This window comes from Brassica napus, chromosome C5 (genome assembly GCF_020379485.1).
Source record: "Brassica napus cultivar Da-Ae chromosome C5, Da-Ae, whole genome shotgun sequence".
NCBI lineage: Eukaryota > Viridiplantae > Streptophyta > Magnoliopsida > Brassicales > Brassicaceae > Brassica > Brassica napus.
This window is the reverse complement of record NC_063448.1, coordinates 12,764,425-12,788,147: the sequence shown is the minus strand read 5'-3', so window position 1 is coordinate 12,788,147 and position 23,723 is coordinate 12,764,425. Positions and strand designations below refer to the sequence as shown.

Sequence of the window (23,723 nt, the reverse complement as noted above, 5' to 3'; positions counted from 1 at the left end):
GAATGAGAATGTCCTGGGTCCAGAAGTGCCTTACCTCAGTGCCATAGGAGCGTTACTGTATTTGGCTAGCCACACTAGACCAGATATATGTTTTGCCGTGAGTCTCCTAGCCCGTTTTAGTTCATGTCCGACCCAAAGGCACTGGAATGGAATTAAACATATCCTACGTTACCTTCAAGGAACTAAGGATTTGGGTCTATTTTATACCAATGAAACCAAAGATGGTTTAGTAGGCTTTGCTGATGCAGGCTACTTATCTGATCCACACCATGCTCGGTCCCAAACCGGATATGTGTTCACTCATGGTGGTACTGCAATATCATGGCGTTCCATGAAACAAACTATAGCAGCCACATCATCAAATCACTCAGAAATCTTAGCCATGCATGAGGCAAGTCGTGAGTGTGTATGGTTGAGGTCTATGACTCAACACATCCGATCAGATAGTGGAATGGTCGAGGACAATGGTCCGACCATCATATATGAGGATAATGCAGCCTGCATTGCTCAACTCAAAGATGGGTATATCAAAGGTGACCGAACCAAACATATACTACCCAAGTTCTTCTTCACACATGAGTTGCAGAAAGCCAAGGAGGTCAGCGTCACTCAAATCCGGTCAAGTGAGAACTCAGCCGACCTCTTCACCAAGTCACTTCCCACCAGCACATTCAGGAAGCTTACGCAGCAGATTGGCATGCGAAGACTCAAGGACCTTCAGTGATGTCCATATCAGGGGGAGTAATGTGTGTTGTACTCTTTTTCCTGTCCTTGGTTTCCCTTTTTACCACATTGGGTTTTGGGTTTTCCGGGAGAGGTTTTAATGAGGCAACGTTAGCACATTACAAGCCCGATATGGTTATGGCATCCAAGGGGGAGTGTTATAAATCCATGATATGGATATGTGGATTGCCATTAACCATCAGGGAGGTTTACATCCGTCCAGACTATCCGGTCCGTCTACACCCGTCTCCGGTTCGTCTCATCCGTCCAAGACTAGTCAAGATGAAGACTCATTCAACCGGAGCATTTATGAGCTTTGACCAAGTCTAGATATTTGTGGTCAATATGTAATAAATGTGTAGATACTCTCCTTTGTTGTAAACCCTTGGAACCTCCACTATATATTGATAGTGAGAGCTAATGAGAAAGATACAACTTTCACAACAACACTTCTCTCATATTTCTAACATAATGCAAGTATTACTCTTATGTTAGGAACATATTTTCTAGAAGAACAGGTACACACAATGTTGATTTGGTTAATGTTATTATCCCAATGTTAGCATACTGGAAATAGCAAATGTCATGTAAAGCTCAAAAATCAAAATAGACCATATCATGTGAAAGAGTTTTTTAGTAGAGCTCAAACATGTTTTTTTTTTCTAAATACCAATGAATTTAAAAAATTAACATACAAAAATAAGAAATACTCCATAGCTAAGTGTATATAATTCAATCAGTTGTCTTTCTAAAAGAAAATCCTGAATACTATCAGTAGACAAATTTGTGATTTCTAACAAAAATAACAAAATAAAATACACTTACATCTATAAATGCTTATTATGAATTGTTTTAATGTAGTAACATATATATAATTTCTAAAAAAGAAAAAATAGTAAAATTTGTAGTAAAATAGTGAAAATTAAAATTTATTAAAATTTAAAATATATTGTATTTTTTGTTCATTTGTTTACCCGTCCGTAGGGCGGGTCCGACCCTAGTCTTATATAAACTTAAAAAGCATAGCTAGAAAATGATATTTACTAAAAGAGTAACTAAAATTTAGGGATATTAAACAAATTTTGAAAATTTTACATCCGCCACTGCTCTTAAGGAACAAGCCTTATCTAATTAGACACATGAATTTTTTTTCAAAGAGTTCAGAAGACCCACAAAAGGGGATTTTTTTTTGAGAAAAAGACAAAAATAGCACTAAATCAAGTTTTTGTTCCCAAACTAGCACTCAAAGTCAAAAGTCACAAAAATAGCACTTAATGTTTTATCAAAAGTCACAAACTTAGGGTTTAGAGTTAAAGGGTGGGGTTTAGGAATTAGGGTTTAGGGTTTAGAGTTTAGGGTTTAGGTTTAGGGTTTAGGGTTTAGAGTTTAGAATTTAGGGTTTAGGGTTTAGAGTTTAGGGTTTAGGGTTTAGAGTTTAGGGTTTAAGGTTTAGGGTTTAGGGTTTAGAGTTTAGGGTTTAGGGTTTAGAATTGAGAAATGAGGTTTTGGAGATAAGATATAAACTTAGAAAGGTGCTATTTTGGTCATTTTAGTTTTTGAGTGCTATTTTTGTGATATAAACTTAGAAATATGCTATTTTGGACATTTGCCCTTTTTTTTTTTCTTTCTTTTTTTAACAGAACATTTTCATTAAAACTAAACTTTGGTGACTATAAGGAGAAAAGGGAATTTGCATCCTCTTTGATAAACAAAATAGGGAAAATTATTTTTTTTTACGCCAAAAAATGATAACTATGTTCTATTAGACTAATCTAATATATTTTATATCACATTATGCTAATTTTCAAAAATGACAATAATGCTCTTAATTTTAATTCTAAATTTGAAATTACAATTAATAAAATAATTGTTAAATATTAAAATATAATAAATTTTTTAAGTAATTAAAATAAAATAAAAACATTAAAAATCCTCAAATAAAAAAACTCTATCTCCACAATTTTTTTTTTATTTTTTTCTTTCTGAAAATCGATTTTTCATATATGGAAATTAAATATTTCCAAATATTTTCTTCCATATTTTTCGGAACTGATTATTTTGAATCCGTAGAATACAGTAAATCTGTAAAACTCGGTTTCCACCGGTTTTTAGATTTATATTAATGTGTAGATTTTGATTTCTACAAGTTTTAGATTTATAGTAATTTTGTAGAACTCAGTTTCTACAAGTTTTTACATTTATAGTAATGTGTAGATTTCGATTTCTGCAGGTTTAAGATTTATAAGATTAAGATTTCTACAGATTTTGGAGCGATAGATTAAGCGTGGAATGTGTATTCTAAATATTTTTAAAGTATTATTATTTACTTAGAACATGTATTCTAAACAAAATAGATTCAATGGAAAAAAAATTTCATTTCTACTTCGTAGAATGTCAATTTTACTTTATGTAGAACAAAATCTGAAGTTATGATTTAAACTTTTTTAGAACTGAAAAAATACCACTAAATTCATATAGGTATTTCATTAGTAGTTACTATTTTCTAATTTTTTTTGTTCATAAAACTATTTATTTAATTTATTTTCAAAAATACTAAAAAGCATTAGAGACAAAAATGGTATAAAATCGAAATTAGTCTAATGGGATATAGTTATCATTTTGTTTTTGGCAAAAAAATTATTTTCCCAACAAAATAAACTACAATATCAACAAATTAAGTTTTAATGCTGCAAAAATGCTTTCACGACGAAGTCTGCACAGGTGAGAGCATTTTTATACCCGTCTCTTAAGATGGGTTTTTAGGATAATTAGTAATTAAAAAAAAAAAATTATTGTAAATCGAAGGAACGTATCTTAATTTAGAGAATGAAGGAACGTCTCTCAGGAGACATGTGGCGACCTCTCACCTCTCTCCTCTCTCCTCTCACATTCGAGTTTCCATTTTCTCGGCGGCCGCGGAAGGGAGGATCCGTGACGGCAAACGACGAAGGGAGGGCGGGGCTAGAGACGGCGGATCGTGAAGACGGTGAGGAATCGAGGAGAGGGAGCCCCCTTCATCTTGTCTTTCACCGAAGAAAGAGAAATTCCAGTTCGAGAAAACCGGCGAGATTCTGTTTCGATGAATCTGAGAGGGCGGGGCTAGATTCTGTAGAGGTAATGAATCGTCGCCGGTAGAAAATTTCCGAGCTGAGAACTGAGAAGAAACGGGTAAATAGATTCCCATTTAGTAAAGTCTCACTCTTTTCTTCATCTTTGTTCTTGGCCATGTTGCTTTACAGGCAAGCACTCCTGCTCACATTCATCTCAGTTTTTGCAATCCACCAACTGCCTTTACCAACAGAAGCAGGTTCGTCTCACCCTTATCACTTAGTGGTTCCAGGCGTTTTGATTCTAACTAGTAACTAGCATTATAATGGTTCAAGACTAGATTAAGAGAGAGAGAGAGAACTCATGCTAATCTTGATTTCTTGCAAAAAGTTTCAGCCTTTATGGTTTTGTAACCGATTTTCTTTTTTTCTGAGTTGTTTGATGTCTGCTTTCATAGTTTCTGTTGAGTCCAGAAGCTTCTCCAGTTTCAGTGGTAGCTGATAGTCCAAGTGGCGATGATCTTGTTTGTATTCCAAATAGAGCAGTTTCTGAATCAATTTTGTGTGATTTGCATTGCGTTTGATGCAGAGGTACATTCAGCAACACAATGAGGTCAAACTCTCTGCACTCGGAATGGCTAATATACATTCATCCCTGCTCTTGGTACCTCCAGTGATCTACGCGTAGGTCAGAGTTGCTTAGCTTGCTTGATGAGCTTGATCACAAGGTTAACCCCTAAAACTACTACTAGTTCCATCTGTTGTGTGTGATGATGATGTGCTTCAATCTCTATCTTCTCTATCAGTAGAATAATGTTGTTGGACCTGTTATGTTTGTTATTGTATCTGCACCAAGTGAAAAGAAAGACTTTTAGTCATACGTTTGTTAAGTGTTCTCGGGTCATCAACAGCTTTCATTGTATAAACTCTTACAATAACGTAGATGAGAAACTATTTTGTTATTAGTAGTATCATCCATTTGTTCATACTTCATTTCTTTCGTTGATTTTTATTCATTTGTTTCTATAATGACTGTCTTGTCTGTAACTACTTTGGTTGTTTTTTCTTCTTCCTGGAATAGATTTGATCGTGGTGGGGGAAAGATGATTCAAAAGATTTCAACACTTTTCTAATCAATGCCCGATTGGATGCTGAGCTCAAGCCCTCGGATAGCGACAGAGAAACAAACCCATATCAACACTTTGGGGTAAAGATCCATACTTTCTGTAACACACTATCATAGTTTTCACTTTTGATTATGTAACACAAATTCTAGTTGCTAATTTCAGGTTTATTTAGTTAAAAAAAAATTTACTTTTTTTTTAAAAACTTTTAATCAAGAGGCTTGCATTGGAGCACATAAATCTTAGGGTCTCTTAATGTTGTCACTTAACACACATTTACTACTTAAAATTATTAAAAAAAAAATAAGAGACCCTAAATGGATCTTTGGTTTAATGATGCACCGAGAAGTATTCACTAAAGTAGCTAGTGACGTTGAGATCTGGTCCACAAAAGGGCTACTTCTTTAATTTCTTGAGAAATATTTTGTTTTTGCTTTAATTTCGTTCGCATTAAAAACATGAAACGAAACCATTACATAAGTTTTTTAAGCAAAAGAAAAAAAAACATCACATAAGCTATTCGTTTTCATGGTTTTCATAAATTTTGAATTTTTTATTTTTGCACAAGAATAGGCAACCTTCCTATATATAACAACTTAACGCATCATCTACCACCCTAGTAGACAGACACTAACCGCGCGAAAACAAAGGCAACGTATTTGCTCCGAGCCCAATATGGCAATATGGTAGTTAGTGAAGTTTCACAATACAATTTTGTGACCTTCCTGGAATGACAGACAATACTGATTCAAGATGGAGGACACTTGTGATGTTCCGCTCTCTTCGGTCCAAATCGTAGCCTTCTTCCTTTGTTACGCTCACTTCGCTCCAAACGATAACCTCCTTTCTTGGTCACTGTCATCACAATCAAGTTGGAGTTATGCATGTCTCCTTCCTTGGTCACAGTCATCTTAATCAAGTTGGAGTTATACTTCTTTTTTCTTTTTAAGTAAATTAAATTTTATTCAACCCTAAAACGGGGATTCAGATCCAATTACAAGTCCGATTTTGAACAAAATTTCCCAAGTCAATATATTACAAAACTAGTTTCACCCACCCACTAAACCCGGCACATTCTGCTAGTCTGTTTTTAAAATTCCTAAGAATCGAGTACCGTTCTCATCCATCGACGATAACCACGGGAACGTGAGGTTCTCCTCGTTGCCTCGGATGCCGGGAATCCCCATGTCGTCTCTGAAGTAGTTAGTGCCCGATGAACTCCTCAAAGCTTATAATCATCACCGACGATGAAGCGCTAGACGAACGGAAAACGTACCTTGCTCTTACCAAGAGAAGACCGTCTCCAAACTCGTCAAGAACCGAACATGAAAAACGGGTTGAGCTCGACGCCACAACCTGCCAAGCTAGTCTCATAAACCTGCAAAGAAAGTCTAGCCACACTGTCACATAGCACCAAAGAACCAAAGCGAAACCGGGATGTGCGCTTTGACAAATTGTTGACCCGAGACGACCAATGACTCCCGAAGATCGCCTCCCAATTCCGACCATCGAGAACCGATGGACCGCTTGCAATGCCGCTAAATACCAGCTTCCGGAGTCAATCGAAACTGAAACAAATCTATGCCTTGAGACTTGGCTCCGATGAGAAAGTCGTCACCTTCAAAACGGAGGACTGGACAGGATGCCGTGAAGGAGTAATCGGAAGTGAAGTGGAGCAGCGGAGGGTCATCGAGAAGCCATAGACGACTGTCTGTCACAACCACCAGCTACACCCACACGAGCCAGAGCTGAAGAATCTCCCGAAGAACCAGATACCATCTCCGCCTGCGTATCCCGGATCTAAGGCACGTCTCGGAAGTGAAAAACTCCCAAAGCTCACTTGAAATCGAGGGGATGGAATGGGACTCGCCGACACCGGAGAGGACCAAGGAACCAGCCACTGAGTTCGATTGAGACCACCAATAACCATACGGCACCCCCGTAGTCCGTAGACGATTAGCCGGACCAACCCTTCAAGCTCCTTCAACGACGCAGAGATCCAGTGAAATCAAAAATTGAAAATCGATCTTCACCATGAACCCTAAAAGCCGACTACTCCACCACCCAACCTTGACAACTCCTCGTTATAACTCCAGACGAACCCAATGACTCACCATTTTAGAAGCTCCGCGCGCGAAGAGCAAACAATCGACAAGACACCGCCAAGCCAGAACCACAAACATATCAGAGAGCAAGAGAGAGGTGAGGAGCAGCAAGAGACAAACAAGATAAAGGAGCAGAGGCTCCTCCGGCGACCGAACGCGTACGCATGCGCCGCCGGAGCCAGTTGGAGTTATACTTGATTTTGTTTGCCTGACAACGAATACTATATTAACAATACTATCCACGACAAACCGAAGAACAAAATACAAAAATTCCTCAAGTGTTTCTGTAAGTGATATTGATCTGCCAACATATAAATAAGATAATTATATTATCTTTATTGCTGACCTCAAACAGTCTTTCTGAAATAAACTAAAAAAAAATAAGAGAGCAAATATAACAATTACTAGATCTCGTTCCGCGCAACCGCGCAAGTTTTTGTTTTCATTTATTTTTAATTAAACATTTTGTTTTCAAATCTAAATTGGTATATATTATAATATATATGTGTCTATCAATTTTTAAAACATAATAAGTTTACGAGATATTTTTTTCATTGAATAGATTGTTTCAAACTTTCACATGTATTTGTATCTTTTTCTATATATATATTTTCGGATTATTATTTCATTATTCAAATCGTAACTATATATATAAAGATTAGTAAAATATTTTTTTATTGTCATATCAAAAATATTTGTTTTGTTGTCATATTCAAAAATATTCTAACATTTCACAAATTTAGAAAGTTTTAAAAAATTAAAAATTTCGCTTCATAGATTTATATTATCGAGTAAATAATTAAACATTTAGTTTTTGTTTAATTTTTAAAATAAACTATATAGTTTAAAGTTTATTTTCATTAGTTTAAGATAGTAAAGATTAATCATTGTTAGATAATATGATTTTTGTTATTTAAAAAAAAATCTTTATAATTTTAAAAGTTAACATCGACAAATATTTAAATAATTAACATATGAAAATATAGTATTACAACATTAAATTATATCTATTTAATTTATAATATCTATAAATCCAATGGATCATCTATTGTTTAAATCCAATTATTGATAGCCCAATAAAAATTTTTGGTTGGCCCAAAATTTAAATGATAATATTAGGGGAGAATTGCCAAGTGTGACTCAAAACTTGGAGTCAAACCCAAAACAATACCCCAACTTGGGTCAAAGGCAAAAGTAACCTAAAAGGCTATTGAAATTACAACTATCCCCTTGTGACCAAACAAAAAAACGGAATTTTTTTTACGTTTCTACCCCTCGCAAGTCGTCTGTTTAGACGACTTGAAAATAAGTCGTCCAGACGACTTAACTGAAAGTCGTCTGGACAGTTAGTCTTAAACATAATTTAAAAATTTTGTAAAAAATATTTTGATAAGTGAAAAATGGGAATTATGTAATTAACATATGTCTTAGGAGGTATAAATTAAGATATAACAAATTTCAATTGTTTTCAGCATAGATGAGTGAAAGTAGTGAGTCATGATATTCTTTAGTTTATGTTTCATCAACATATGTTGTAGTATTGTATGTGTTCTTAGGGTTAGATTTTGGAAAGCATTAAAACCGTTTTTGAAAATTTTTAAAATTACTTATGCGTGTTCATTACTGTGTATAGTAAACACTATTTTAGTATAATTTGATTTTATAACGTGGTTAGTTAGTTAATCTAGTCATTTTAGTTTAGGGGTTCATTTTAGGGTCTAGGACGACTTAATATTTTGTCGTCTGAAAACAGACGACTAAATATTAAGTCGTCTGTTGTACATTATCAGCCAGAATAAGTCGTCTAAACCGGACCAAACCTTAAAGTTTACCAATGTACTTTTAAAGCTAACCGGATTATTTACCCAATACATAAGGTGATTTTTTTTTTTTTTCATTTTTCGCGAAATTCAGAAACCCTAACAGTTCTCCCTCTCAAAGGCGATTTCGAATTCCCAGGATTTCCGAACAAACCATCGTTCTCAACGTCGGCTATCTATCTCACTTCATTCTCACCGTTGTCGCCGCAGCTTCTTCTAACCCTAGCGCCGCCGATTCCTCTAAACCCTAGCGCCGCCGATTTCTCTAAACCCTAGCGCCGCCGCTTCCACTATTTCCGAACAAACCGTCGCCCTCGCCACCGTGGTCACCAACGTTCTCACCGCCGCTTCCTCTAAACACTAGCGCCGCCGCTTCTTCTAAACCCTAGCGCCGCCGCTTCTTCTCTGTAAACCTTAGCGCCGTTTCTCTGTAAACCCTAACGCCGCTAAGTCATCAATCTCGAGGAAAAGATGAACATAAAACGTTGTCTCTATCAATTTACTCATTCTCACCGTTTCACGTTTATTTTTTCAGATCTATAACCGCAATGACGAGTACTCCAACTCCTTCTGCGACTGGAAGACTTGTAAGTAATTTAAGTCGTCTACTAAGTCGTCTGGACTTATATTGTTGTCTTTGATTATTTTGCAGACAAAAAGGATGGATATTCCAGAACTCCCCCGTAGGTTATACACATCAGGGGAAGAGCCAGAAGCCCACAATAGCATTTCGTATCATACGGATAACAGCAAGTTGCATACTGCTCTTAGGAAAGCTCTTACTGATGACGAATTTGAAGAGCTCAAGGAGTCGAGTTTGGGAGTTTTCATCAAGTTCAAGGAGCAGGGATTTGGTTGGGCTTCAAGGCTGGTTCACTACATGCTCAGTTTCAAGCTGGACATTAAGAAGAAGTATGAGATGTGGTCTCTCGTTGGTCCAGAACCTTTGAGGTTTTCACTGTTAGAGTTTGAAAACCTCACTGGTCTAAACTGCGAGTACATCGAGGACCTTGAGACACCAAAATGTGACGTTACCCCAGAGATGGTTTCTTTCTGGGGGATGCTGGGAGTTCATCTGGAAGCTGGGCCAACTACTGATCAGATAATAGCAGCACTGAAGAGATGCGGGGATTGGTCCAGGGAAGATCGCAAGCGGCTCGCGTACCTCTCCATCTTCACTGGATTCATTGAAGGGAGAAAGTTTTCAACCGCTACACGATCTACTCTGGCAAGGCTAGTGATGGATTTAGAACGGTTTGAGAATTATCCATGGGGGAGAGTCGCGTTTAAGGTGCTGATGGACTCTTTGTGGAACAAAGAAATTGCTGGCTGTTACACCGTGGATGGGTTTATACAAGTTCTTCAGGTCTGGACGTACACAGCTATGCCGGAATTGGGTGCTAGTATTGGTGGTCCCAGAGCAGACAGTCCGTCTCCACCGATACTGGCTTACGAGGGCAGCAGAGGCCGCAGATCAATGAAAGCTGCTATCTTGAGTCAGGTATTTACTTCAATCCAAAAGACTGCGCAGACGACTTATTATAAGTCGTCTGGAAGGTCGTCCAGCTGGACGACTTATCGGACGACTTATAATAAGTCGTCTGGAAAGTCTTCCCAGCTGGACGACTTATCGGACGACTTAATTAAGTCGTCTGGAAAGTCTTCCATCTGGACGACTTATTAGACGACTTATTATAAGTCGTCTGGAAGGTCTTCCATATGGACGACTTATTAGACGACTTATTATAAGTCGTCTGGAAGGTCTTCCAGCTGGACGACTTATTAGACGACTTATTATAAGTCGTCTGGAAGGTCTTCCAGCTGGACGACTTAGTAGACGACTTATAATTAAGTCGTCTATTTAGTATTTTTTTTCAAATATCTAACTCGATTCTTCTATTTACTGCAGACCCGCGTGATCAACTTTGTTGAGAAGGACATTAGTGAAATGTGGCCAAAATGGGACTCTGAGGTTGAGGACCTGCCCGCGGAGAACATCATTAAAGTCATGTATGAGCGGAGACCGTGGAAGTGGACCATGGATTGCTGGGAAGTCACTGGTACTAAGGTCAATACAAAACCTAAGGTTGTGACTCCATCGAAGAAGGCCAAAGAGATGGTTGTGTTGGAGGAGGAGGAGGAGGAGGAGGAAGACAATCCAAGACCTCGGAAGAAAGCTCGTAAAGAGGCTCCTAAAGTGGCTAGTGAAGAGGCTAGAGAAGAGGCTAGAGGGGTGACCAGAGAGGAGTTGGAAATTATGTTCAAGGGCGTAGCTGACTGCATGAAAAAAGGGTTTAATAAGTGCATGAGGGAGTTTAGGAAGTTGTCCGATAGATTGGAAGCTGTGGAGAAGAAGGTTGGTGTCACCAATCAGGCTACCCCTCCACCTCTAACCAATCAGGCTACCCCTCAAGATAAACAGCCTACCCCTCTTGCCAAAGAAACCGGGGGTAGAAACAAACAGGCTACCCCTCATGCCAATGAAACCGTGGTTAGTAACCAGCCTCCTCCTCATCAAACCAAACAGCAGCCTCCTCCTCCTCAAAAGAAACAGCAGCAGCCTCCTCCTCCTCATCAAACCAAACAGCAGCCTCCTCCTCCTCAAAAAAAAGCAGCAGCCTCCTCCTCCTCAAAAGAAACAGCCTCCTCCTCAAAAGAAACAGCCTCCTCCTCAAAAGAAACAGCCTCCTCCTCAAAAGAAACAGCCTCCTCAAATCAAAGAGGTTAGTATCAAATCCAGGGTTAACTAGTTGTCCAGACGACTGTAAAAGTTGTCTGGACGACTAGTTGACCCTGGACGACTTAAACGTAAGTTGTCTGGACGACTAGTTGACCACGGAAGACTTAATTTTAAGTCGTCCAGGGTCAACTAGTCGTCCAGACAACTTTTATTTAAGTCGTCCAGGGTTAACTTGTGTGCAACTTTTATTGCAGAGATGGTTGCCGGAGGATACAGCAACCGAGGCGAACTCGGTAAATAAGATCTTACCGGAGGATAAAGCAGATGGTGTCACCTCCAAAGAGATTGTTGCTGTCACTTCCACCGATCACCAACCGAGCCTCGCTTCCACCGATCAACAACCGAGCCTCGCTTCCACCGAGCCAAGCGATCCAGTTTCAGAACCGAGCCTGGTTGTATTGGACAAGCGTGCAAAGAGTAAACGAGCGAAGAAACCTGCTCCCACTGTGAGATCTCCTTATACGGCAGAGAAAAAAAAAGATAAAGTGGCAGCCTATAATCCATTTCCGCCAGTAAACAAAGATAAGTTGAAGGAACTCGCTGATTGGTTGAAAACTGATCCGTAAGTGATTGCTTTACCCATAATAGCTTGATTTAGTCGTCCAAAACTGATTGCTTTTTTGTTTGCAGTCATTATTTAACTAAGACCGAGGACAAACCACGTACATCACCAACAAGGTGGTACCACTTCCTCCGGACAGCCAGAGGATGGCTGGAAGACTGCGTAAGTCTTCTGCACACGACTTATATTTAAGTCGTCTGGTAACTTCTAACTTGTTATATTTAATATGCAGCATATAGATGCTTGGATTAATGTGCTAAGGCAGAGGTATCAGGAGAACCCACAAGCTTTCAGGAGCGAGCGAATGTGCTTCCTGGATCACAACTTTTCCCAGTCTTGGAGAGAGCAGTATCAGCTCTTCAAAACATCGGAACCTGATCACAAAGGTTTAGGAAGAGTTCTACCTGGTGGGGCGTCGAATTTTTATGACGGATCAATACCTTCATTTTGCCAATCAAACAAGAAGTGGGGGGAGGACATTGATGATATCTATGCGCCAGTGAACTTGGACGACAAGCATTGGGTTGCTATTTGGATATCGATCCCTAAGAGGCACATAGTCGTCTGGGACAGCATACCTTCATCTAGTGTACCAGACGCATGGGATGCGATAATGGAGCCTTTTCTCCAGATGGTCCCTTATCTGCTTGTTGAGTGCGCAGCCACCGACGAAATACGGGTCAAATACGGGTTGGAGCCATACACATATGAGAGACCGCTGAAAGGTGTACCCACGGCCAACAATGGTGATTGTGGCGTGTACGCTGTAAAGTACATTGAATGTCATGCTCTTGGGGTCTCCTTTGACCCTAAAGACTTTGCTAGGTGCAACGCGAAGAAAATGAGGGATAATATGGCGGTGGATATATGGAAGGAGCTTGTTGATCAGCATCTGAAAGAAAATGTGGATGGTGATAAGTTCGTGGGCATGTATGATTAGATTTGTGTTTGTATTTGAACTTGTCTTTGTATTTGAACATGATTTTTTAACGAGCGAAGTATTTGTATTTCAGCTTGTCTTTGTATAGATTTGTAAATATATAAGTCGTCTGGAAGGTTTTCCAACTGGACGACTTACAAATAAGTCGTCTAGAAGGTTTGGACGACTTATTATAAGTCGTCTGGAAGGTTTTCCAACTGGACGACTTACAAATAAGTCGTCTAGAAGGTTTGGACGACTTAAAGGGATAGTAGAAGGTAGTCTAAAAATAAAATACACTTGAAGGGATAGTAGAAGGTCGTCTAAAAATAAAATACACTGGACGACTTAGTAGAAGGTCGTCTAAAAATAAAATACACTGGACGACTTAGTAGAAGGTCGTCTAAAAATAAAATACACTGGACGACTAAAAATTTAGTCGTCTGGACGGGTAATCAAGACTGGACGACTTAAATTTAGGTCGTCTGGACAACTAGTCAACTGGTTGTGTACATTGTGGTTTCGTATGGCCAGTTTCCTTGCAGTTTGAGCATCTCCGTGCCCTGTGTTTCTTCCTGGGTTTGTGTCCTCTCATCCTAGATAGCTCCAACCAAGATTGCCATCTTGATTTCTTCGGTCTCCCCCGACCACGCTTTAGTTCTGGAGGAAAGCATTCTCGTTCCTCAATATGTTGTGACACGATAGGATATATATTCTCTGAGTATCCTGCATACAGATAATTCTTTGAGTACAGTGGACATACAAGTGTGGAGATATGCAAACCAGCATGTATTCCAGCAGCTATAGCATGAGAGCAAGGTATTTTCTCCACTCCATAGACACCACAATCACACTTTGCATGTTCCAAATCAACCACACAGTCCATTTTGCCACCTTTGACAAAGAAATGCCATCCATCAATTGGTTCGACCGTCATCGTACCCGCTATCTCTTCTCGAACAGCAAGCAAGTATTCAACACCCCCGCTATGTTCAGTTGTGAGACTCAAAGCATCTTGTCTCCTTTTCCAATACCATTTTCCTAACTTCTGCCTTATGAACTCCAGCAGGAACGTAATCGGAAATCCTCTTGCTCGCTTCAGTGCGGAATTAATAGATTCAGCAATGTTGCTTGTTTTTATGTTGAACCTGTTCCCCTTACAATAAACCCTTGACCATAGCCTGACGTCGGCTTTCTCCAAATACGTTGCAAGTTCCGGGTTTGCACTCCGTATCTCAGCCATGTACCGGTCAAAATCGTAAACCGTGTGAGCATAAGCAGCCCCTTTCACCAAGTACATGAGATGTTTCCCTTTAAACTTTTTGACAATGTTATCTTGAAGGTGATAATAACATATTCCTCGGGTTGCCCAAGGAAACACCTTATCACACGCACTTTTAATGGCCTTGTGCCGGTCGGAGACTATCACCAGAGGCTTGTCATGAGATATACAACTAGCCAATTTTGTGAAAAACCATTCCCAAGAAGGTATATCTTCCTCATCCACGATCCCAAAAGCCAATGGGAATATCTGAAAATTGCCATCTTGTGCGGCTGCAACTAACATAGTTCCTCCATACTTTCCACTTAGGTGAGTTCCATCCACCACAATGACCCTTCTCTGATACTTAAAACCTTTGATAGAAGCTCCAAAAGAGAGAAATAGATACTTAAATCTTTTCATAGAATCAAGTTCTATCGCCGTGATAGAATCAGGATTTGCAATGGAGATTTGCTCGAGATATGATGCCAGACGCGAATACCCTTCTTCTGCTGATCCTCTCACCAATCTTTGTGCATATAACAGTGCTCTGTATGAAGTGGTGTAATCAAGCGCCATGCCAAACATGTTCCTCATTGCATCAGTGATATGCTGCGGAGTTATCCCATCAATGATTCCAACACGATCAATGAAAAGACTACCTACATACTTCGGAGTACAGTGTCTCCGCTGAGCGATTCGGTCTCCCGCTGAGCATAAATGTTTTTCCACATACTTTGTTACCCAAAACGTGTTTGTCCCATGTTTGACACTCGCTCTGACCTTCCATCCACAATAGCTAACCGGACATGTTGCCACAACGAGAGTTTTCGTTGATTTGTATAATCTGAAAGAAAACTTACCCCTCACTGCTGCCAACCGCAGCTCTGAAAGCAGTGCACCCTTGCTAACAAAACTCTGGTTGACATAGATACTGGTACCATTCGATTTTCCTCCTTCAATAGCATTTGTCTTAGCATATGTCTTTTGGATTTCTTCAAAACAAATATTATCATCATCTTCCTCGTCCTCATCTGGAACCTTTCCATAAAGACTGTAATCCCCACCATTCTGATCCGTTTCACCAACAATAGAATTATCAGCATCCTCCTCCCCATTTTCCTCCTCCCCATCTTGATTTTCATCTTCAACAAACTCATTATCACCAACATCTTCAAAACATTCATCAGCTTCATCATCATCACCAACATCTTCTTCCCATTCACCAGCTTCATCATCATCACCAACATCTTCTTCCCATTCACCAGCTTCATCATTATCACCAACATCTTTTTCCCATTCACCAGCTTCATCAATATCCCTTTTCTCTGAAACCGTTTCGACCTTGCTGCGGCTTGATACACAAAGACATACTCTATGGGTTTTGAGTATCTCCAGCAAGTTTCGAACTTGTCTATCACTTGTAACATGAATGGGAAGACTGCCTGGAGCCATCATCATTTCTGCTGGTAATGAGTAGCTAATCTCCACACTCACTGTTCTCATGTCCAGGTTATAATCTTCTTGAGCCATTGCAACAAGTTCAGCATGTGTTGAATCTTCATTCAATAAAAACAATCTTGCTCCTTTGAGATCATCAACCACAAAATCCCAACGGAAATCTCTCAACAACCATTCTCCATACACTGCATGTAACTGAAAAATCATCTGCAAATATTCAAAATAAAACACATTAGTAAACATAGAGAAAATGAAGAAGTTCAATAAACATTGCCGCAGACGACTTAGCATTAAGTCGTCCAGAAGACTTAAAGGTAAGTCGTCTAAAGAGGTCACTTTTGCAATTGAAAATTAAAAGGGACGACTTAATTCTAAGTCGTCCGGCTTTGTTTGTTAAAAAAAAAACTTCAGACGACTTATATATAAGTCGTCTACGAGAAACGGGCTAGTTTTGCATTTGACCGAATCGTGTCAGATCTTTGACTATTTCTGGACGACTTATAATTCAGTCGTCTCTGGGAAAGTTAAAATTTCAATATTTTATGAAAACTTGACGACTTACGTGTAAGTCGTCCTAGGTTAGTTTTGTAATTGAAAAATAAAACTTGAAATTTAACTTTCTCCAGACGACTTAGATGAAAGTCGTCCAGCTAAACGACTTAATTTAAGGTCGTCCGGGATAAGCAAGGTTTGACCAGAAAAATTCTGGACGACTTTGCTTTCCCCGGACGACTTTAAATTAAGTCTTCTGGAGGGACGACTTTATATTAAGTCGTCTGGTTAAAGTTAAATTATGAAGTTTTATTTTTCAATTACAAAACTAACCTAGGACGACTTACACGTAAGTCGTCAAGTTTTCATAAAATATTGAAATTTTAACTTTCCCAGAGACGACTGAATTATAAGTCGTCCAGAAATAGTCAAAGATCTGACACGATTCGGTCAAATGCAAAACTAGCCCGTTTCTCGTAGACGACGTATATATAAGTCGTCTGGAGTGTTTTTTTTTTAACAAACAAAGCTGGACGACTTAATTTAAGTCGTCCGTTTGACCAGAAGACTCATCAGTAAGTCTTCTACATACAGATGACTTACTAGTAAGTCTTCTACGCGAACAGATCTTGAAAAAAAATTCAAATTCGTACCTTAAACTAGGTGAGATGACTTCGTTTGCACACAGGGTCTTCTCCAACCACCCAGAACCTCAAACGAAAGCAACCGTAAGTCAAAACGAAAGAAATATGGCTCTGTCAACCATAGCCCATATTTTGAATCAAAAGCTTGAGTTTTTTGGATGAATATAGAGAGAAAGTGAAAGAAATGTTGTTTTTAGTTCATAACAATTGAAACAGAGAGAGTGTAAAGAGATTTACGTGCATTAAAGGGCATTAAAAGCTCCAAACAGTTTGTACAAGGTTGTTGCCACTATTCATTGCAGTGGCAATATTGTAAATACTTGAAGAAGATGAGGTTGAGACAGTAAAGAAGCCATTTTTGAAAAAAAAAAAAAAAATGTTAATGGCATTTTCGTAGATAAAATGCAGGTGTGGGGTTAAAATCTCAAAAAAAAAAGGAGTCAAAAGAAAAGGTTAGTTTTCTGTTTGACTCCAAGTTTTGAGTCACTTTTGCAAAAAGCCCTAATATTAGAGATTAAATGTAACATGACTTTCTAGTAATAGGTCCGTTAGGTCCATTAGGTCCATTTTTTTTAAAAAATCACACATGAATCAAGGTTATGACTTCTGTTTTAATATATAAGATAAGTTTACGGTATATTTTTCATTGAATAGATTGTTTCAAACTTTTACATGTATTTGTATCTTCTTCTATATATATATATATTTTCGGATTATTATTTCATTATTAAAATCGTGACTATATATATAAAGATTAGTAAAATATTGTTTTATTGTCATATTTAAAGATATTGTATCATTTCACAAATTTAGAGAGTTTTTAAAAAAATAAACTTTTCGCTTCATAGATTTATATTATCAAGTAAATAATTAAACATTTAGTTTTTGTTTAATTTTTAAAATAAAGTATATAGTTTAAAATTTATTTTCATTCGTTTAAGGTAGTAAAGATTAATCATTGTTAGATAATTTGATTTTTGTTATTTAATTTTTTTTTATATAATTTTAAAAGTTAACATCGACAAATATTTATATATAACATATTGAGGTATAATATTACAACATTAAATTATTTCTATTTAATTTATACTATCTATAAATCCAATGTATCGTTTATTGTTTAAATCTAATTATTGATAGCCCAATAAAAAATTTTGGTAGATCCAAAATTTAAATGATAAGATTAGAGATTAAATGTAACATGACTTTCTATGAATATGTCTATTTTAAAAAAAAAATCACGCATGAATCAAAGATGTGATTTCTATTTTAATATATAAGATTTTTATATAATAATTCAAATAAATTTTGAAATTAAACTATATCTTCTTGCCATTTGACGGATTCAACATTTTTTATATTTTTAGTTTTGATAATAAATTAAATATTTTTGACTGATTCAACATCTTTATAGTTTAAAATGTAATCATAAAAATTAAATAATATTAGTATTACGTAGATGCGAGATTCTTGAAATAGTTGAACCTGATAAGGGTTTTCTAATATAATAGATCACTTGGTTGGTCTTAGTGTTGAAACTAGACTGGCTTGACTTTTACTAAATACAATAAAACAAACTTGAAACAATATCTAACTTGTTTCTGCCGCCACTATTGGCTTTTTACTTTTCCACATAGAGACTCAGACTATTCAGCCAGCCATGTGGACCTGCACCCGACAATAGAATTAAATTAATTATTTTAAAATAAAATAAATAATAAGAAGGCTAAGCCTGAGCCATAAGAAGGATAAACCAAGATCCATCAAAATCATCACCATCTTCAACATTACAAGAAAACACACATACACACAGACTTCTTTGATTTCCTCGCCTCTGATCAGTGTGATCACCAAGTTACATTCAAGGACAATAAAGAAAGAAAAAAGAAAAAAAAGAATGGGAATCCTTATTGAAGAAACCTTAAGCGCTAACTCCAATACCCAAACTGTTATTGATGATGATAATGAGTTGGGTTTGATGGCCGTGAGACTAGCCAATGCCGCAGCCTTCCCAATGGTTCTTAAAGCTGCTCTCGAGCTCGGTGTTTTTGACACTCTTTACGCCGAAGCAGCTCGCACCAACTCGTTCCTCTCACCATCTGAGATAGCGAGTAGGCTACCAACTACACCACGTAACCCTGAGGCCCCGGTTTTGTTGGACCGGATGCTTCGTCTACTTGCTAGCTACTCCATGGTCAAATGCGGTAAGGTCTCATCCGGGAAGGTAGAGAGAGTCTATAGAGCCGAGCCAATTTGCAGATTTTTCTTGAAAGATAACATTCAAGATATTGGATCCCTTGCTTCTCAAGTCATTGTCAATTTCGACAGTGTCTTCCTCAATACTTGGTAATTTTCAAAATTTATCTTTAGTAACAAATACGTTCGGTTTTTAATGTCTAATTTTTAAACGCTATGAAATCTTACTTTATTGGTACATTAATTGCAGGGCACAATTAAAAGATGTGGTGCTAGAAGGAGGAGATGCATTTGGCCGTGCACATGGTGGCATGAAACTCTTCGACTATATGGGATCAGATGAGAGATTTAGCAAGCTCTTTAACCAAACCGGATTTACAATTGCGGTTGTGAAGAAGGCTCTTGAAGTTTACCAAGGCTTCAAAGATGTGAATGTGTTGGTTGATGTTGGAGGTGGGGTTGGTAACACCCTTGGAGTTGTTACTTCTAAGTATCCAAATATTAAGGGTATCAACTTTGATCTGACTTGTGCCTTGGCACAAGCACCTTCTTACCCTGGGGTGGAACATGTCCCCGGAGATATGTTCGTAGATGTTCCAAAAGGAGATGCCATGATCCTGAAAGTAAGTTCTATGACTATCTTATAACTCATGTTTTTTTTTAAATGTGTGTATTTAATTAGTATTATGTATTTACTTTGTTGGTTTATATTATTTTTCAGCGTATACTTCATGATTGGACTGACGAAGATTGCGTTAAGATTCTTAAGAATTGCTGGAAATCACTACCGGAGAACGGTAAAGTTGTTGTCATAGAACTAGTCACTCCTGATGACGCTGAGAATGGAGATATCAACGCGAACATTGCCTTTGATATGGACATGTTGATGTTCACACAATGTTCCGGGGGAAAAGAGAGATCACGAGCTGAGTTTGAAGCTTTAGCCATGGAAGCAGGCTTTACTCATTGCAAGTTCGTTTGTCAAGCTTACCACTGCTGGATTATTGAGTTTTGCAAATAAAATGTGTTGTATATAATACTAAATCCTCATCAGTTTGTCGATTTCATCTTTGTTTCAGTTCCTTGTTTGAGTGTGACTTTGTCACTGACTCCAAAGCAATGAAATACTCGTTCTGTTCCACGAAGATAGAATTTCTAGTATTTTCACACACCATAATAAATGTATTGTTTTCTATAATTTTTAATTTTCAATAATTTTTAGCCAATAGTAATTCAATAAAATCAATTAATTTTTTTAAAGTTTACAATTTTTCATAGAAAACACAAAAAAATACATCTTTGAGAAACAATTTTTTTTTAAAAAAAAATCTATCTTAATAGAACGAAGGGAGTAAAAAACGGATCTTTGTTTCAGCACTTTGCTTCAAGAGCCTTTATTAATTAGGCAATTATATTTAGAAGAAAGTTATGTTTTAATTATCATGGAGGCATTTACTACATAAGAAAATATTACAGAGATCCATAGCCTCTTATCGAAGTAGAGATGGAATTGAAATAAATCTTTCAAAACGAAACAACGATAAAAGAATCATAACTACCTTTAAAATTCAATAGAGAAATTCGAAGATGCAGTTGAAAAAAGCGATGAAGGTCATCGTATCTCATATTATATTGATTTCTATGTTCATAGCATGTAATTTGTATACACATAATGAATTAATTAGCGATGTATTTATATCAAGAAGAACCAAAACCATTAAATACAATCACTACAAGAAAACACAAATTTAACGACGGCCAAAATCGTCGTTATTTCCTCGGAAAAGAAGGCTTACGAGGAAATGGCGATGAAAGGCATTTCGTCGTTATATGATTGTCGTAAGAGAAGATTCGTCGCCATTTCCTCGTTAATTAGCGAGGTTATATTTTCCTCGTAAAGAAGAATTAAGTTTTCGTCGTAAAGACCACGTGGGGTTTCCACGTAACGCGGTCGTTGTGCTTCCTCGTAAGAAACTCGTAAATGATTCGTCGTAAAAGACACGCAAAAACCTCTAAATAAATTCGTCGTAATAAAAACGTAAGAAACACGAAAATAATTCGTCGTAATAGAATCGTAAGTAAATCCACGTAAAATCCTCGATAATTGTTCCTCGATATTTCGTCGTTAATTTTCCTCGTTAATACATCGGGAATTAGCGACGAAATTACTTTGTTTTCTATTTACTGAATTTATAAATAAAAATTATATTTATTTAATTTATTAATAAAATTTTAATTGAAATTAAATCGAATAGAAAAATTTTTTTGGCCGAATTAAAATGAAATTATATAATATATAAATAAGTTTTGAATTTTAAAATACAATAACAAAAAAAAAACTAATGCTGCATTGCCGCGTCGTAGAATTCCTCGCTCCTTCTCGAGAGATCTTCCTCGTTGACTTGCACGGATGTCTCGCCTGGAATGGGGTTTTGTTGTCTCATGGTCCTGAACATGGCCTCCCATTCCGGATTTGTGGCCGCTATGACGTCCAAGAAGTTCTCGAGACCAGTCATACGAGCTGTGAACGACGATTTTGTCGAGGCCAACTCGTTTTGTGTCGACGACAGCTGATGTTGTGTCGTCTCCAACACGTCGCGCAGCTGAGAGACTTCATCATCCCGTCTCTGGCCATAAGAGGAAGTCGCTCTCGGAACATCGTTGACGGAACCAATCCCCAACACACGTCCCTTTTTCTTAGGAGCGACCTTAAAAAACAATAAAATATATATTAAAATTTAAATTTTAAAGTAAAATGGAATTAATAAAAAATTTATATAAAATTTACCTCCTCGTAAATTCTATCCACTTCTATTGTGGATAAGACGACGGGTAATCCGTCGGCGGACTCCTGCGCCAGCTGGGTCTCACGCTCGTCAATACGAGCTGCCACATCATTGTAGATCTTCTCAGACCTCTCATCTACAAATGCGCCCGCCTTGTTTTTGTGGGTCCGATCGAAAAGTTCCATAAGAGTCGGTAAACGTCCCAACTCCTTGGCCTAAAAATAGTTAAGAAAGTTTTTATTATATATATATATATATATATTAAAAATCAAAAAGTTAAATATTTAAATTACGTACCATTTCCAAACGGACGCGGGCGTGTGGTTTTTGGCCCGTACTATGTTGCATCGCCCTGTGGCCATGCTCATCTACCGAGTTACGGGAGGCGGAGCAAGACTGGGCGACTCTCATGGCATCAGGATCCCTCCAGTAACGGATGAGGCCATCCCACACGTCCGTGGTGATGGTTGAGGGTTTGCCCCGCTCATAGCCCTTCACGATCCAGTCACCCTTCCAGTTGGAGACCGTGTCCAACAAACGTTTCTTCGCCTTGTCGATAAACTCTTTCCGCACCTTCTCAGTGACCCCCATGGACCAATTAAATTTTTGCTGCAAAAAAAAAAACATTAATAATTAGTTTAGAAAAATAAAATTTAAAAAAATATAAATCAGGAATAAATTGTAAAAACTTACAGCGTAAATCTTGAACCACGTCCTTCTGATGTAGATCGGAGTGGATTTCCAGTTGGGATGTGCCATGGAGAAGTAACCTTTAATCGTCTCGGTTACTTCTGTTGCAAGGCAGTTATCAACCCCAAACCTGGAAAAAAAAAACAAATTCAAAGTTTTAAATATTTATTAAAGTCACAAATGAATTTTAAAAAATAAATGTAACATACATACCAAAGAGTTCCTTCAGGTCGGTCGGGGTCTATGATCGGTAAGCCTTCTCTGCCTGGCAAACCGAGAATGTCCTCAACAGTGTACTGAGAGTAAGGACAACTCGCTGGCACCATCAAATCAGCATGAACCTGATGGGCGGGCATCTGAGGAGGCACATGAGGAGCTGGCATCGGAGGAGGAGCTACCGGAGGAGGCACATGAGGAACTGATGGCGATGCCGTAGAAGAAGGCGAGACTCTCTGAGAAGATTGAGTCTCGGGGACGGTCTCCTGCTGACCCGAAGAACCAGGAGCTGAAGAAGAACCGGGAAGTGAAGACGGGTCTAACCGACTACCCGGTGGACCGAACATCTGCGAGTAGTGAGCACTACGCTGGTGCCTACGAATAGTCTGCAAAATTTAAATTTCTAAATTAAATTCAAGAGTAAATAAAAAATTATGAACAGTATTAACTACGTAATTAATAAAATGAGGAAACCTAAATTTTGTAAACTAATTTCGTAAACTAAATTCCCTAAACTAACCACCTAATCTAAATTCCCTAAACTACTTAGAGAGGAAAGAGAGTTACCATGTTGAGAGGAAATAGAAAGGCTCTAGAGAGGAATTAGAGAGGAAATGAAGAGGGCTGCGGTTTCGCCTATATATAGGATTAGTGTTCGTCGACAATTCGTCGCAAAATAACGAGGAAAGACAGAGGCCCGTCTTTCGTTTTGTCGCAAGGCCCAAGCAAATTAACGAGGATATACAGAGGCCCGTCTTTTATTTAACGTCGTTCTTGCGACGATTTTTGTTTTATCATCGATTTTACGTGGGCCCGTCTTTTGTTTCGTCGCAAGGCCCAAGCAAATTAACGAGGATATACAGAGGCCCGTGTTTTATTTAACGTCGTTCTTGCGACGATTTTTGTTTTTATCATCGATTTTACGTGCAAATAGCGA

At 37.9% G+C, this 23,723-nt stretch overlaps 2 protein-coding genes and 1 long non-coding RNA gene across 4 annotated transcripts; 2 read left to right on the top strand and 1 right to left on the bottom strand.

The window, feature by feature from the left end:
• The first annotated feature begins 3,493 nt into the window (after positions 1-3,493).
• On the top strand, positions 3,494-7,110 carry LOC106389946. Of its 2 annotated transcripts, XR_002661962.2 has the most exons (5): positions 3,494-3,837; positions 3,963-4,030; positions 4,360-4,498; positions 4,852-4,977; positions 5,632-7,110. XR_002661962.2 is itself a non-coding variant. In XM_013830304.3 (4 exons), exons 1-3 carry the CDS (start codon positions 3,550-3,552, stop codon positions 4,445-4,447), a joined length of 444 nt encoding a protein of 147 aa, XP_013685758.1. In that variant the 5' UTR covers positions 3,500-3,549; the 3' UTR covers positions 4,448-4,498; positions 4,852-5,099. The 2 variants fall into 2 exon arrangements, 1 of the variants encoding a protein (XP_013685758.1); XM_013830304.3 differs by lacking the exon at positions 5,632-7,110 and having other exon boundaries at positions 3,500-3,837; positions 4,852-5,099.
• On the bottom strand, positions 5,407-7,577 carry LOC125586906. Its single transcript, XR_007323437.1, has 2 exons — positions 6,009-7,577; positions 5,407-5,749 (listed from the first exon to the last, which is right to left on the bottom strand). It is a non-coding gene; the product is annotated as an uncharacterized LOC125586906 (long non-coding RNA).
• Positions 7,578-18,240: 10,663 nt separating this feature from the next.
• Positions 18,241-20,292, top strand: LOC106410683 (indole glucosinolate O-methyltransferase 4). The gene is made up of 3 exons (XM_013851233.2): positions 18,241-19,244; positions 19,345-19,717; positions 19,816-20,292. Exons 1-3 carry the CDS (start codon positions 18,796-18,798, stop codon positions 20,113-20,115), a joined length of 1,122 nt encoding a protein of 373 aa, XP_013706687.1. The 5' UTR covers positions 18,241-18,795; the 3' UTR covers positions 20,116-20,292.
• The last annotated feature ends 3,431 nt before the right edge of the window (positions 20,293-23,723 follow it).

Excerpts from the sequence above, each read along its gene's own strand:
- LOC106389946 (XM_013830304.3), top strand. The coding sequence starts at position 3,550 with ATGAAGGAACGTCTCTCAGGAGACATGTGGCGACCTCTCACCTCTCTC. Across the intron at positions 3,838-3,962 it reads CGGGGCTAGATTCTGTAGAG|GCAAGCACTCCTGCTCACAT; the intron begins GTAATGAATCGT and ends GTTGCTTTACAG. Across the intron at positions 4,031-4,359 it reads GCCTTTACCAACAGAAGCAG|AGGTACATTCAGCAACACAA; the intron begins GTTCGTCTCACC and ends CGTTTGATGCAG.
- LOC106410683 (XM_013851233.2), top strand. The coding sequence starts at position 18,796 with ATGGGAATCCTTATTGAAGAAACCTTAAGCGCTAACTCCAATACCCAA. Across the intron at positions 19,245-19,344 it reads AGTGTCTTCCTCAATACTTG|GGCACAATTAAAAGATGTGG; the intron begins GTAATTTTCAAA and ends CATTAATTGCAG. Across the intron at positions 19,718-19,815 it reads GAGATGCCATGATCCTGAAA|CGTATACTTCATGATTGGAC; the intron begins GTAAGTTCTATG and ends ATTATTTTTCAG.